The 13,090-nt window shown below is 45.4% G+C and overlaps 7 protein-coding genes across 7 annotated transcripts; 6 read left to right on the top strand and 1 right to left on the bottom strand.

Moving 5' to 3' along the window:
- Positions 1-2,254: 2,254 nt before the first annotated feature.
- On the bottom strand, positions 2,255-4,398 carry LOC145707870 (poly(U)-binding-splicing factor PUF60-like). Its single transcript, XM_081785454.1, has 7 exons — positions 4,232-4,398; positions 3,693-3,851; positions 3,538-3,640; positions 3,390-3,419; positions 2,955-3,180; positions 2,743-2,909; positions 2,255-2,522 (listed from the first exon to the last, which is right to left on the bottom strand). The coding sequence occupies exons 1-7, from the start codon at positions 4,318-4,320 to the stop codon at positions 2,436-2,438; spliced, it is 861 nt and encodes a 286-aa protein (XP_081641580.1). The 5' UTR covers positions 4,321-4,398; the 3' UTR covers positions 2,255-2,435.
- A 255-nt stretch (positions 4,399-4,653) lies between these two features.
- LOC145707867 (eukaryotic translation initiation factor 3 subunit B-like) lies at positions 4,654-7,201 on the top strand. The gene is made up of 5 exons (XM_081785451.1): positions 4,654-4,797; positions 4,846-5,007; positions 5,049-5,453; positions 5,526-7,004; positions 7,048-7,201. The coding sequence occupies exons 1-4, from the start codon at positions 4,666-4,668 to the stop codon at positions 7,002-7,004; spliced, it is 2,178 nt and encodes a 725-aa protein (XP_081641577.1). The 5' UTR covers positions 4,654-4,665; the 3' UTR covers positions 7,048-7,201.
- Positions 7,202-7,324: 123 nt separating this feature from the next.
- On the top strand, positions 7,325-9,003 carry LOC145707875 (inositol monophosphatase 1-like). Its single transcript, XM_081785458.1, has 3 exons — positions 7,325-7,755; positions 8,130-8,509; positions 8,675-9,003. The coding sequence occupies exons 1-3, from the start codon at positions 7,739-7,741 to the stop codon at positions 8,884-8,886; spliced, it is 609 nt and encodes a 202-aa protein (XP_081641584.1). The 5' UTR covers positions 7,325-7,738; the 3' UTR covers positions 8,887-9,003.
- Positions 9,004-9,030: 27 nt separating this feature from the next.
- Positions 9,031-10,115, top strand: LOC145707876 (glucosamine 6-phosphate N-acetyltransferase-like). Its single transcript, XM_081785459.1, has 4 exons — positions 9,031-9,125; positions 9,280-9,509; positions 9,556-9,648; positions 9,692-10,115. Exons 1-4 carry the CDS (start codon positions 9,032-9,034, stop codon positions 9,782-9,784), a joined length of 510 nt encoding a protein of 169 aa, XP_081641585.1. The 5' UTR covers position 9,031; the 3' UTR covers positions 9,785-10,115.
- Positions 10,116-10,134: 19 nt separating this feature from the next.
- On the top strand, positions 10,135-10,907 carry LOC145707877 (uncharacterized). Its single transcript, XM_081785462.1, has 3 exons — positions 10,135-10,286; positions 10,455-10,635; positions 10,674-10,907. The coding sequence occupies exons 1-3, from the start codon at positions 10,141-10,143 to the stop codon at positions 10,842-10,844; spliced, it is 498 nt and encodes a 165-aa protein (XP_081641588.1). The 5' UTR covers positions 10,135-10,140; the 3' UTR covers positions 10,845-10,907.
- Positions 10,866-12,374, top strand: LOC145707868 (origin recognition complex subunit 2-like). The gene is made up of 4 exons (XM_081785452.1): positions 10,866-11,708; positions 11,756-11,894; positions 11,945-12,067; positions 12,110-12,374. The coding sequence occupies exons 1-4, from the start codon at positions 10,890-10,892 to the stop codon at positions 12,277-12,279; spliced, it is 1,251 nt and encodes a 416-aa protein (XP_081641578.1). The 5' UTR covers positions 10,866-10,889; the 3' UTR covers positions 12,280-12,374.
- A 16-nt stretch (positions 12,375-12,390) lies between these two features.
- On the top strand, positions 12,391-13,041 carry LOC145707878 (ubiquitin-fold modifier-conjugating enzyme 1-like). The gene is made up of 3 exons (XM_081785463.1): positions 12,391-12,585; positions 12,628-12,799; positions 12,845-13,041. The coding sequence occupies exons 1-3, from the start codon at positions 12,413-12,415 to the stop codon at positions 12,980-12,982; spliced, it is 483 nt and encodes a 160-aa protein (XP_081641589.1). The 5' UTR covers positions 12,391-12,412; the 3' UTR covers positions 12,983-13,041.
- The last annotated feature ends 49 nt before the right edge of the window (positions 13,042-13,090 follow it).

The following is a 13,090-nucleotide window of genomic DNA, read 5'->3' on the forward strand; positions in this document are numbered from 1 at the left end:
CGCAGTTGAGAATGTCTTCCGAGCAGCCCTTTGTCCGCTCCTTTTCCAGCTTGTAAAGAAGCTGAAGACATAGAAGAGAGCACGTCGGGCGAGCAAAAGTACCTGGCAGAAGAACTCTTGGACGTCTTGCTGAATGTGGCCGTTGAAGTTGGGCAACTGGTCGTGGACTGCTTGGACGAACGAAGACGGCTCCACAGTGAGTCGTCGGCCGGCATTGAGCTCCCCAACCAGCTGCTGCAGCGATTTTGTCTGATCGATGGCTTTTGAACTGTTCGATTTGTAATGCCGAATTACAGTAATTAGCCCCCAGTTTTTAAGCCCGCTAGAATGTCCTACTTTCGGATTCAGATCAGGGGCCAAAATAATTTATCCATTGAAGCGTAAATAAAAAAGCGAGCCTCGCTTAAAGAAAGAATAAATTCAAAGTTCTGAATAAGCCGTTCCAGAGAGTTGACGCCGCGTTTGCGCTTGGCGCGTCCATCCACCGGCTCACTTGATCCGTCGTCGGAGGAGTTGCGCGTCGGGCTTTGGACGGCGAACTCGACTTCTTGCAGCGCCTCGCGGAAGCATTTCAACGACGCGAGTACTTGCACGATCGTGTTCAAGTAGCAAGTGTTGCCGAGATTTTTCAGCCCTGGAAATTGAAAATAATCACTCTCTCTTCTGTTTGATTTACCAGTGACTCCGCGGAGTTGTTGCGGCTTCGCAGACTTGGATGGCTTTTGCTGACTTTCCGTGTTGCCTTCCGAAGCAGCGGAAGAGTCTTCTTTGCCTTGGCACGCTTTGGCCGGGATTCGGACACGCTTCTGGAGCGCTTTTGAGTTTCGGCGGAGTCGGAAGTCTTCGATTTTCGAACTTAGATCGGATTTTTAAAATGATTTACAATTTTAAATTTACGATCATAAAACAAGTCATTTCTTAAAAAAGTAGCTCTAATAATCGATCCAAGCGGTAGGTATGCTCTTATCTATCTGCGTTATTTAGCTTTGACGTCAAAATAAAGAAAAAAAAGCGAGTAAATATACTTATCATTTGATTTCTTAATTTTGCCGCTTTTCTGTTGCCTCTGTTTCGAAATTAACAAAGCTCGAATTGAGCAGTGAAGCTCATCTAATACTCAAAATGGAATAAGCTACAATTGGAAATTGCAGAATTGCAATTCGCTTCTACTTTTATACTTTCGATCACGTGTCAAGACAAAACACAAAAATCCCGTAACAAGAGAAGATGAGCGAGAAACGCGCTGCGTTGGAGCAGGAGCTTCAGAGGTCTCGCTGCTCGTGCTGTTGGAGCTCTTTCGCTTGCGCTTCGACGTTCCGCTCCGCGTTTCCGGGGAAGTTGATGAAGCAACCGGCTCCGCTGTGTTTTTCCCCTTTGGAGCTTGAGTTGGAGAAGCGCTGAGTCGAGCGGAGCTCCTTCTCACTCGCGCGGTTATTCCACCTTCGAGTTCGGCCTTTCCCTTTGGGTCCTTGAACCTGGCTGGCTCCGCCGCCTCTCCACCTCTCGATCCGCTTTCCGAACTCTTCGATTCCGACTTTCTAGGTCGCAGCGGCCGCGGCGCCACCACCATTCCCAAATCGATCAAATCATCATCCTCCTCCTCTTCTTTCGCCAGCTTCCCGCTTTTCACAGAAGTGGCAGTAGCACTTTCATTTTTCGTCGTTTCTTTCGTTTCCTTCGCTTCGTTCGCTTTCGCAGAAGAGTTCTTTTTCTATTTACAATGTCGTAATTCGACGGGTTGAACACAGCAGAGGGCCTGATAAGTAGCAGCGTCGCATGGTCGTAATCTTTTCAAGCGTGAAAAGGTTTTTTTAAAAGGTCATTATTAATCTGAAACTTATGTATTGATACCCTTATTTTCTTTTACAAATAGAAAGTAGAAGACCTTAGTTTGTTCCTCTGATGTCCAGAGTCTTCCTTGATATCATTATTTATCATAATTGTAAATCATTATTATTAATCGTATCATTAATGGAAGCACACTATCCTAGCCGAGCGACATCGTCTTGTTCGGGAAAGCTCTCCTCGACAAACAAGTTGAACTTTTGCTTGGAGCGTAGTTTGCGCTCCTCGACGGCCTCGGCAAGACTGTGTTTGGTGATGACCGAGCCGGACGTGTCGATCAAGTCTGGCATTCGACCGTTGGCGAGTTCCATCTTATTGAGTGCCATTCAAAGTTCATCCCTTACTCATAGCGCCCGAAAACGATGCTCTGAACGATCAAGAACGAGTTGTTTTTTTTCTGTCTTTTGCTTTTTTTATTTGAATTTGAAAGTAAAAATAAAAAACAGGAAACTCGAAATTGAGAAAGAGCAGCTTTTACTTGAGCATGGAACGGCAGGTCACAGGTAGCTACTGTTCTAGCAAGACCTTTCTCTTGCAGGACATTGTAGAAAGGTGGCAGTTGAAACTAGAAACGATAAAAAAGGGAGAGGTCATTTCAACTCGAGCGCGAGTTTTGGAAAAGCAACTCCAGGAGCGCCGATTGCCGCGAAATCTGCTGTCTCTCCCTGCGTGATTGCCTAGAAAAGAGCGAGTTAGAACATTCCCCGATTTTTCCGACTTTGGTTCGACCAATCAAAGTCTCCAAAAATCCTCTCTGGCAAATCAAAACTGCGAATCTTTTCCTTCAAAAGAATGATCAAGAAGAAGTAGCGGAAAAGAACGCATCAGAAACATTTGACTTTCTGATTGGTCAGAAGACTATAATAGTTTTGGAGATTTTGATTGGTCGAAACGTACCATGGCAGTAGAGGTGCGTTGAAAATTCAGCACTGGTCCTGGATTGATCACTTGCGGCGGCGGGATCATCGCTCGCCCCACTCGGATTTGCTTTTCTTTCAATTCGAACATGTTCATCGATTCCGTCGCATCCGCGGCTGCTTTTACCGTCGTGTACTCGACGAAGCCTTATCTCAAAGATTAAAGCTCAAATTGGTAGAAAACCGCGGTACCGTAAGTTTTGTGCTTTCCAGTAACGAAGTCGCGAATGAGCACCGCTTTGACGACGTCGCCGAAAGGCGAGAAGATGACGCGGAGATCGTCGTCGACGACTGAAGGCGCCAAATTCGAAACGTAAATGATCGACGACTTCTTCGACTTTTCTATCAAATTGTCGATTAACTCCTGGTAGACGTCCGTGTTCGTCGGGCGCCCAACGCGGATCGGCCGGTTGTTCAACTAAAAAGCATGAATTCAAGAAAAGGGAGCCTCAGAAATGGGCAAAGCTAGAAAACTAAAAATAGGGAAGTCAGGAACAGGACTGGGCTCAGCAACCTGAGTCAGGGTCTCAAAGATCTTTTATCAAAAGCCTGTTTCTTTCTGACTCAGGTTTTCAACACAGGTTGCTGAGCTCAGGGACAGGGTTTTCTACAAATGAAGAAACTTACGCTTATTCCACACATTTGTTCGATCGCAAGCTTCAAATCGGATTTTTATTTCAGAAAATTGAAAAATCAAAGGTAGAAATTGAAAGCTATATAATTCGACTTTACCACAAATTTCTCGTGGGAAGTTGATTTTAAATAAAATCCGCGCCTGGGAGCCTTCGGGAAGATCGTACTCGACATAGGCGTAGCCCTTGTGTCTGCCGGTGAGGGGGTCGATGTCGAGATTGACGGCCTTGAGGATGCCGAAGGGACTGAACGAAGAAACGTTGATTGTTTTGAGTCTCAAAGTCGGGGGGCATTTACGCAAAGGCTTCGCGGACCTCCCGCATGCCCACGTTGTAGTCCAGCCCGCCGATGAAGCACTGCGTCATCAGCAGCGTCACTTGCTGCTTCTGGATCGCCTCCGCCGTCTTGTTCTGGATGATCGCTTTCTGCTGCTTGTCTTCTTTCTTCATCGAGTGCCTGGCAAAGTACAAAGATTAAAAACAATAAAATATTTTTTTTTTTAATTTAATTATTCAATTTTTTTATAAAAATTTTATTCGAAAACGACGTTTCTAAAATCGAACAAAAAATCGAGATATAAGAAAATTTTCAATAAAAAGACTGAAAATTTTGAGCGTTTTACAGTTGAGACGGAGATTTTCTTGCGCTATAATTTTGTCTTCATCGCTAGAATATACCCTTGAACTGTAAAATTCTCAAGAATTTCCATTTTTTTAATTGGAAATTTTCTTATTTCTCGATTTTTTCTCGATTTTGAAGCTGTCGTTTTCGAATAAAATTTTTAATAAAACGCCGAATAGTCAAATTAATGCTGGAAACTCAAATTAATTACTAACTTGATACTTTCATTCATGCAATATCTTTTCGCCTGTTTAAGCTTCTCTCTTTGTTCAAGAGTCAATTTAGGAAGTTTTTGAGGCGCCATTTTAAATTTATCGTGCTTTAGTTAGAAATTATGGTTTTTTGAAAATTATCCTTCTTTTTTGGATTATTTTTGAATAGCGCGCGCTGATTGGCTGCGCCACTCTCTCGCCAGCTCAGTTGTAAAAAAAGTGCCTTTTTCTCGTTTTTCGTGTAGTTTTGGCTCGAAAAGACTAATCACAGGAAATAAGAGATAAATTTTAATACAGAGAGTTCAACTTATGAGTCATTTATCTTCTGTTTTTTTAGAAATTAAAAAAAAAATATTAATTTTTCTTCTTTGCCAGAAAAACGGCGAAATTTCGATTTGTGAAGAAAAAACTGTAATAATCGTGAATAATTTCAGAAAATGGTCGAAGAAGGAGGCTGGCAACGCGCCGGAGGCGAAAACTCAGAAGCCCCAGAGCCCGATTTTGACGATCCGGAAGGATTCGTCGATGACATCTCCAACGAGGAACTTTTGCCCGATTTGATGGCCAAGGTAAAAAAAACTTGTCTTTTTCTCACTTTACAAAACTCTGCTTTTCAGGCTCCACGAGAAGCAGATGGAATCGAAAACGTCGTGATTATCGATGGTATTCCAAAGACGGAGAAAGTCGCCAAGTTGAAAGAAAAACTTCATGGAATTTGGAAGAAACTCGCTGGAGAGCCGATTTATGAAGAGTTTCCCACTGAAATGGCGCCGCAAAAGGTAATTTATTCATTTTTAGTTGATAGACAAATTTCGTTCAGAAAACTGGAGAAATGATGGAGCATACGAAGGGCTACTGCTTCTTGGAATTCGAAGACGAGGAAACAGCTCTGCGCGCGATGGAGAACCTGCACAAGTACGCCTTTGACAAAAAGCATATTTTCTGCGCGAATTTGTTCACCGACTTCGAGAAGTTCGAAAGCACGCCCACCGAGTGGCAAGAACCGACCAGGAAGGAGCACGAGGACTTGGGCAATCTCATGCAACACATGGAAGAGCCGGACGCCTTCGATCAATTCGTCGTCACTTACGCGGACGGAAAACAGACGGAATCGTACCTCAACCGACGCCCGGAGATCGAGTTGATTCACTCCCGAAAATCCTGGACCAACCGGGGCGTCGATTTCTCACCAACTGGCAAGTTTATCGCCACTTACCACGACCAGGCACGGTTCTGAATCTAAGTAATTGGAAAGAAAAGTCCATCATAGAGTAGTTGATTTAGAACCATGTACCAGGGTATCGCTCTTTGGGTGTACACGCCACAATTCGCCGGAGCATCGTCGAAATCCCGAGGCATTTGGTCCCGCTCGCATCGATTCAAGCACGACCAAGTCGACAACATGGCCTTTTCACCTGACGAGCGTTACATTTGCACCGGCAACGGAGCGCGCGGAGAGGGCCACTCGACTGTGATCATCCACGACGTCTGGAGCCAGAGCGAGAAGCGAAAGTTCACCGTCCAGACCGGCGAGAGCGGCCACATGGAATGGCCCCATCTCAAGTGGAGCAGCGACTCGCGATATTTTGCAAGGCAGACGGCAGATACCATCTCCGTCTACGAAGTGCCCAACTGTGGCCTCCTCGACAAGCGCAGCATCAAGTGCCCAGAAGTGCGAGGCTTCAGCTGGTCCCCTAAGGACAACCTCATCGCTTACTGGCTGCCAGAGCAGGGCGAGGCCCCAGCTCGTGTGACCATTATCAGCATCCCCCGCCGCAACGAAATCCGAGTCAAGAACCTCTACAACGTCCACAACATCGAAATGGCCTGGCAAGATCAGGGCAAGTACTTGGCCGTGCGAGTGGACCGACCAGTCAAGGGCAAAAAGAGCAGCACCGTCTCTTCCTTCGAGATCTTCCACATCAAGGAGAAAGAAGTGCCCGTGGACACGATCGAGGTCAAGGACTGCGTCACGCGTTTCATGTGGGAGCCAAAAGGCAACAAGTTGTGCACGCTTCATGGCGAGCCTCAGCGCGTTTCCTGCACCATCTACAACGTCACTCAAGGCGGCAAGGTTGCTCCTTTGGTGACCATTCCTGACCTGCGCTCCATCGACTGTATCTTCTGGTCGCCCGCCGGTCAATACTGCGTCCTCGCACAGCTCCTCAACTTGCAGCAGAACAAGTTCCAACAGGGCGCTGGCTGCATGATGTTCCTCGACACTGGTGTCAACTCTTCCAACCCAGCCGACTACAAGCTCGTTGCTACCGAGCATCCGTACGCAACGGACGTCGAGTGGGACCCAACCGGTCGCTTTGTCTGCACCTACGTCTCCGCGTGGATCCGGCCGAACGACAACGAGTACCAGATCTGGTCTTTCCTCGGCCGACGAATTCGCAAAGAATCGTCACTCAACCGCCTTGTCCAGTTCGTCTGGCGGCCGCGAATGCCGACCCTGCTCTCGGACAAGGAACTCAAGAAGGTCAAGAAGGAGATGAAACACTACTCGCGCCAGTTCGAGATCAAGGACCGCGCCTTCTTCTCGAACCAGAACAAGGAAGAAGTCGAGAAGCGCCGCGTCATGATCGAGCAATTCAAGGCCTTCCACAACATGCGTCTCCGCGAGTTCAACACGCCCGAAGCTATCGCCACCCGAAAAGCGCTCCGCGACGGCCTCGACCAGGACGAGAACCACGCCGACGACACCGAGGTTGAAACCGTCTTCGAGCGACTCATCAAGGAAGAAGAGACCGTCGTCGATCCCTCTTCTATTTAGGTAGATTATCTATTGTCTTGAAGTGGTAATTATTGGTTTTTAGGTTAATTAATTTACAAACAAACGGCTGGAGAAAGAGTCACTTCCGGAATGCATGCTTTCTTTTGTCAATCATTCAAAATTAATCGTCTCATTTTCTGAAAGTTCACTTTTCTGAAAGCGCTATAATAAAAATTGAATTCGTTCATGATTATTGACCTCAAGGCGGAGTTCCTCGCAGGAGTCGTTTCCGAGAAAGTAACAGTTTTGCTTACTTTCTCATTCACTTTTGGCAGTTTCAAAGTTTCAGTTATTTGCCGAGCAATAAATAATAATAAAATTAACGAGCAGGCAAATTTTCGTTTTTACCCACAGCTCCGCACTTTTACTCGCTTCAAGACTTGTCCTTTTAGAGAGAGAGAGCTGTCCCTTTGCGGATGTCGGTTGTCGAGGATTTTGATGTTGAGGGAGCATTCGAGTTTGCCAAAAAACTGGCGGTAGAAAATGGCGAAATAGTCAAGGAAGCCTGAGTTGAATTTTAAAGTTCGATTGCGATTCCCGATCGTTTGGAAAGACACTCTCCGGTCAGCTCAGATTAGGTCGCCTTTCACAAGCCAAAGAATGTCGACACAAAGAGCAATCCGACAGATCTTGTCACTGAGACTGACCGCCTGGTCGAGAAGAATATTTTTGCAGCGATCCGGCAGAAATACCCAAATCACAAACTTATCGGAGAAGAAAGCTTTACTGGACCTATGAGTTTGACACTAACGTAAGTTCAAAGATTTTTTCATACTTCGCCAGTTGCTGAAATAAGGTAGATAATCAATGATGATAAGGTCGCTTAGGAGCGATTTCTGGCGCTAAAGGGCTTTTTCTAGAGTATTTAAGCGGAGCAAAAATTTATTACACAGCAAAATGTTAAGCAAAATTTACTTAAATTTGTGGCAACTAATTGACGAAAACTAAAATGAAACTATTCTTTGTACAAAATCTTTGAATGCATCGAGAGCTCTGCAAAAAACATCGCGAGGGTTACCATTTGTAATACAAATAAATAAAAATTTCTATGTATATTTAGTGCAGTATATAATGTTGCAGACCGATCATTTCCAGTAGATATTCCACTACAAGTATTTTATTTAGTAACGAACCGACTTGGGTGATAGATCCAATCGACGGCACGAGCAATTTCGTCACCGGCTTTCCATACGTCGCCGTGGTCATTGGCCTCTTGCTAAACAAAGAGCCCGTTTTCGGCGTCGTTTTCAACCCCATTCTCGGCGAGTTATTCAGCGCGCGCAAGGGCCACGGCAGCTTTCTCAACGGCAACCAAATTTTCGTGAAAAAAACGACGGAACTGAACGAGTCCGTGGTCCTTTCCGGTTTCACGTCGGGGCGCAATTACGAGAATTTGGCGAAAGTGAGGGGCAATCTCGAGGCGATTTTGATGAATCCGGCGATCGGAATTAGAATGCTCGGGTCGACGGCTTGCGCGATGACGATCGTCGCGGCTGGAAGAGGAGGTACTCTACTTGCTTTTTAACTTGCACTTTTAATTTTTTAATGAAGCGGCCAGCACGAAAATATACCAAATGAAGCTCGCATGTAGAGTTCGTTAAGAAAAAAAACATCTCAAAAAGAAAATTGACAAATTGAAATTTTATATATTTTCTAATGCCATTTTTTAGATGCTTACTTTGGAGCAAACTTTCACATTTGGGACATCGCCGCGCCGACGATTATCATCACTGAAGCTGGAGGCGTCGTTGGCGATCTGGCTGGCGAGGAGCTCAATCTTATGAAGCGGCAGATCATCTCCACTTGCACGCCGGAACTAATGCGCAAGATAGCCGACAAGATCACGCCCATCAACCCGGAAGCAGACGGAAGTGTCGAGTGAAACAACCTCTTTTCTCCAAAATCATGAAAATCAAATGTCTTCATCCCTCTTTCTCTCCCTCTTCCCATTTGTTCCTTCCTGTTCAATTTATGTATTCTCTTGTCAGACTAAATTAAACGCCAGAGCTAATTATTCTCGTTTCAGAATGCCAGAAGAAGTGTTTGAAAGTAAGCTGCTGAAGAAGGTTGATATGTCCGATATCAAACTGCCGCCGAATCTCGTTGTCCGTCCCTTAACTAGTAAGTCTCGTTCTGGGCTCGGCAACCTGTTTAGAAAACCTGAGTCAGGCTCTGAAAGAGCTAAAAGCCGCGTTTTCTACACAGGTTGCCGAGCCCAGTTCTCACAATAACTCTTTTACGATAAAAAACGCTGTTCACTAATCGTTTGATTTAGTCGAAGACAATGAGAACGGATTTTTCGAGCTGCTGGCCCAATTGACGAAAGTAGGAGAGATCAGCGTCGAAGAGTACACCGCCCGCTTCAACCAGATGAAATCGTCCAAGTGCTACTTCGTCCTGGTCGTCGCGGACAACGAGCAAAACGGGAAGATCATCGGAACGGCGACGCTCATTCTAGAGCAGAAGTTCATTCGCCAGTGCGCGCTCAAGGGACGAGTTGAAGAGGTTCGTTTTGACTCTCGTTTCATTCATTTGGAATTCATTTTTGAAGGTTGTTGTCGACGAGTCGGCGAGAGGAACTGGCCTTGGAAAGTATTTAGTTTTGGCTTGCACGCGATTGTCGAAGCAACTTGGAGTTTACAAAGTAAGCGCCCCCTCACTTTCCTTCTTGATGGCTTCTCTTTCAGACGACGCTAGAATGCGCGCCGCACAACGTCAAGTTCTACGAAAAAGCAGGCTACTCCGACGCCGGCGAGAAATACATGCAAATTCGATTTTAGCCGCTCAAATTGATCGAATTGATGCTCCCTATCAAAAGGTGTCTAACAATAACGAATCCAAACGAAATATATATTCTTTACTGACAGTAAACCAGTCCTTCTGTACTCGACTTATACCAACTCAAACAAACAAATATACAGTCATCGTCGCTGTAAAAAACGTTAATCTTCATGAAATCGTAATTTTCAATTTTCCGTTTATTTTTTATTCAAAAAATCCAATCCAAGAATTCAAAATTTTTTGTAATTTTCAAAATACAATTTTAATTTTCTGTAGAGCGTTCCGGCTCATTTCCTAGATTTTTAAAAATAAAAAAGAAAAATGTCTCAATTTCTATCAATTTTTTTCGATCAGAATGGAAATTAACTGGGAACAGACGAGGAAGGACGCGGTAGAGCTGGTTCTTCGGGGTTGGACGGCGCTCGACTTGCAGATTTCCAACAATCCTCACGAGATGGAGATTAGACAGTGGATGCCGGAGCCCATTTCGCAGGCGCTACAGTAATTATTGGCTAATCCTTGGCTCGACTAACTGTATAGAAAACCTGAGTCAGGGTCTGAATTATCTTTGGTGAAATGCCGAAATGACCCTTTCAAACCCTGACTCAGGTTTTCCACACAGATTGCCGAAGGCAGCACTAAACTGACAGTCGATAATCGTTTTTTCAGGGACAACCCTTGTGTGGACGAAATGGAAGACTGGCTGGCAGGTCTTCTAGATTCAAACTTCCACCTGGTGTGCGAGGACGACTCCTGCTTTGAAGTTGCGCGACATTTGGTTGAAGTACAGAGGCTAGTGCACAGAAGAGACCACCAGAAATTGCTTGATTATTGCGAGAAGCTTCCCAAAGTAACTCTTCTATTAATAATTAAGTAATAATAATAAAGTGTTCCGGCGTTGCAAGCTCGATGCTGTCGAAAAACGAAGAGGAGGATTCTAGCTCCGACGAAGAAACGACGAGTCCTCCTGTGCAACAACAGTCAAAGCCGAAGCCGCGGAAAGAGGAACCAGAGGATGATATGGAGGTGGAAGAAGGATGGAGCGTTGTCCGGAAATAATCAAAGAAAAAGTTCTGTAAAAAAATTGATATTTTTGGATTCAGAATGAGCACTAGACGGGCGAAAGTGAAAGGGGCTGAAATCGAGGCGTTTGTTGTCACTCACGATGCTGTGCCGCGCATTTCCAGCGGCAAGACTGGAACGAGTCCGAAAAAGGATCAAGGAGGACAGGAGCGGGAGAGAACGAGCTCTTTGGCGAGCGCTATTTCCAAGAGCAGAGCAGCCTCGCAGCTGCAGGACGTCAAGATTGACGAAGAATACGCGGGAATGAACGATTACGAGAACTCGGACGGGAGCGAGCGAGAGGAAGAGGATTTCGCGCACAATGACGCGATCGCCTTTCACGACAGATTCTTCGAAGCGTCGAAGAGATCGAAAACGTCGAATGCGACGCTCAAAATCGACAAAAACGAGGTGCAAAAGCGAATGGAGATTTTGGGCGATTCGGCGAAGCCACTTCCGTGTGGCGATTTTGCTGCCCATTTTCCGAGCTGGGACGCGTACTTGGCCCATGATTACAGTCTCTTACTCTACGGACTGGGCTCGAAGCTGCCGGTAATGAAAGCGTACTACAATCATCTGCGCGCACAGGACTTTGACTGCCTCTTCTTCAACGCATGGAGAGAAGACGCGTCCGACAAGGTGCTTTTCGACACGATTTTGACCGACGCGTTGGACGAGAAACCATCTTCTTCGGTTGAAAACGCGATCGAACGACTCGTCGAGCACTACAAAACCGACGAGGCCTATCATCTCGTCATTTTCATCAACAACATCGAATCGAACTGCATCGCCAGGTCGTTGGATCTTCTTGTCGAGCTCGTCATGCTCAAGAAGATCAGCCTCGTCGCCACGATGGACAAGGTTTGTCTTGAGCAAAAGAATGATAAAATAACAGCATTTGCTTTTAGATATACGGAGCATTTGCATTTGACCAATGCCAAAGATCGCAGCTCAACTTTGTTTCAATCGAGACTGCCACATTTATGCCCTACGTTTTCGAGACAAAGTCGGGCCACAGTATTTGGGCGAAAAGCGCCGGGAAAATTGGTAAGAAAATGCTCTTTTCGTTCATGTCTTTTTAAACAGTGAAATTGCAGGTGTTGCTTCACTGCAGCATGTTTACGACTCGCTGACGCAGAATGGCCAGGGAGTGCTCAAGATTATCATCAAAGACCAAATCGCGAAGATGAAGGAAAAGAAAGACGGCCCTTCTTTCAAAGGTAAATACTTCTAGCAATCGTAATTTTCACTTTCGGCTTTAGAATTGTACAAGCTCTGCCGAAAGGGCTTCTTGGTCAACTCGGAAGCGGCTCTGAAGGCGCAGCTGGTCGAGCTCAAGGATCACCAGCTGATTGGCGAGGGCACTCAAGAAATCAGAATCCAGCTTCAAACAAGCCAGCTCGAGGAATTCCTCCGGACGAATGTCAAATGATGATCATCACTCACCGCTTTTTTCAAATCCTCACTTCAATTATCACTTCGTTTATCAACTTAAACTGCCAAAAAATGAATAAATAACAGTTTGACTGAAAATTGCTTCTCTTCGTTGATTTCAATTTTTCAGAATGGCGGAAGTAAGCGCGGAAGTAGCAGCTATCCCTTGTCTGAGTACTAATGCGGGCCCTCGAGATACTGAGAATTGGGTGACGCGAGTCAAGGAAGAGTACTTGGCTTTGATTCAGTACATCAAGCAAAACAAAGAGCGCGACAACGACTGGTTCAAGCTCGAGTCTAACAAGTATGCTGGTTAAATTGTTTTTGAATTGAATGATTTGTTGAGGGAAGGAACCAAATGGTGGGGCAAGTGTTGGTACCTCTATGAGCACCAGCGCTACGAGTTTCGAGTCGAGTTTGACATCCCCGTCGCCTATCCCCAAGCCGCCATCGAAATCACCCTGCCCGAACTAGAAGGAAAAACTGCCAAGATGTACCGCGGCGGGCGAATTTGCCTGGTAACAGATTCCTAGTCGTTCGAAAAGTCTAACTTTTACATTCAGACGGATCATTTCAAGCCGCTTTGGCAACGAAACATCCCTAAATTTGGCATTGCACACGCGATGGCGCTTGGTTTAGCTCCTTGGCTAGCTGTTGAAGTTCCCGATCTTGTTCAAAAAAAGCTTATTTCTGTCGAGTAATGTTTCGTTAAAATAGTATTTGTGCAATTGTCAAAAATGAATAAAAATACAGCTCTTCATCCCTCATTTTTTCTCAGGTGGAATTTTCCTCGTTGAGAAAAAAAAATG

Source organism: Oikopleura dioica, chromosome XSR (assembly GCF_907165135.1).
Source record: "Oikopleura dioica chromosome XSR, OKI2018_I68_1.0, whole genome shotgun sequence".
Taxonomy (NCBI): Eukaryota; Metazoa; Chordata; class Appendicularia; order Copelata; family Oikopleuridae; genus Oikopleura; species Oikopleura dioica.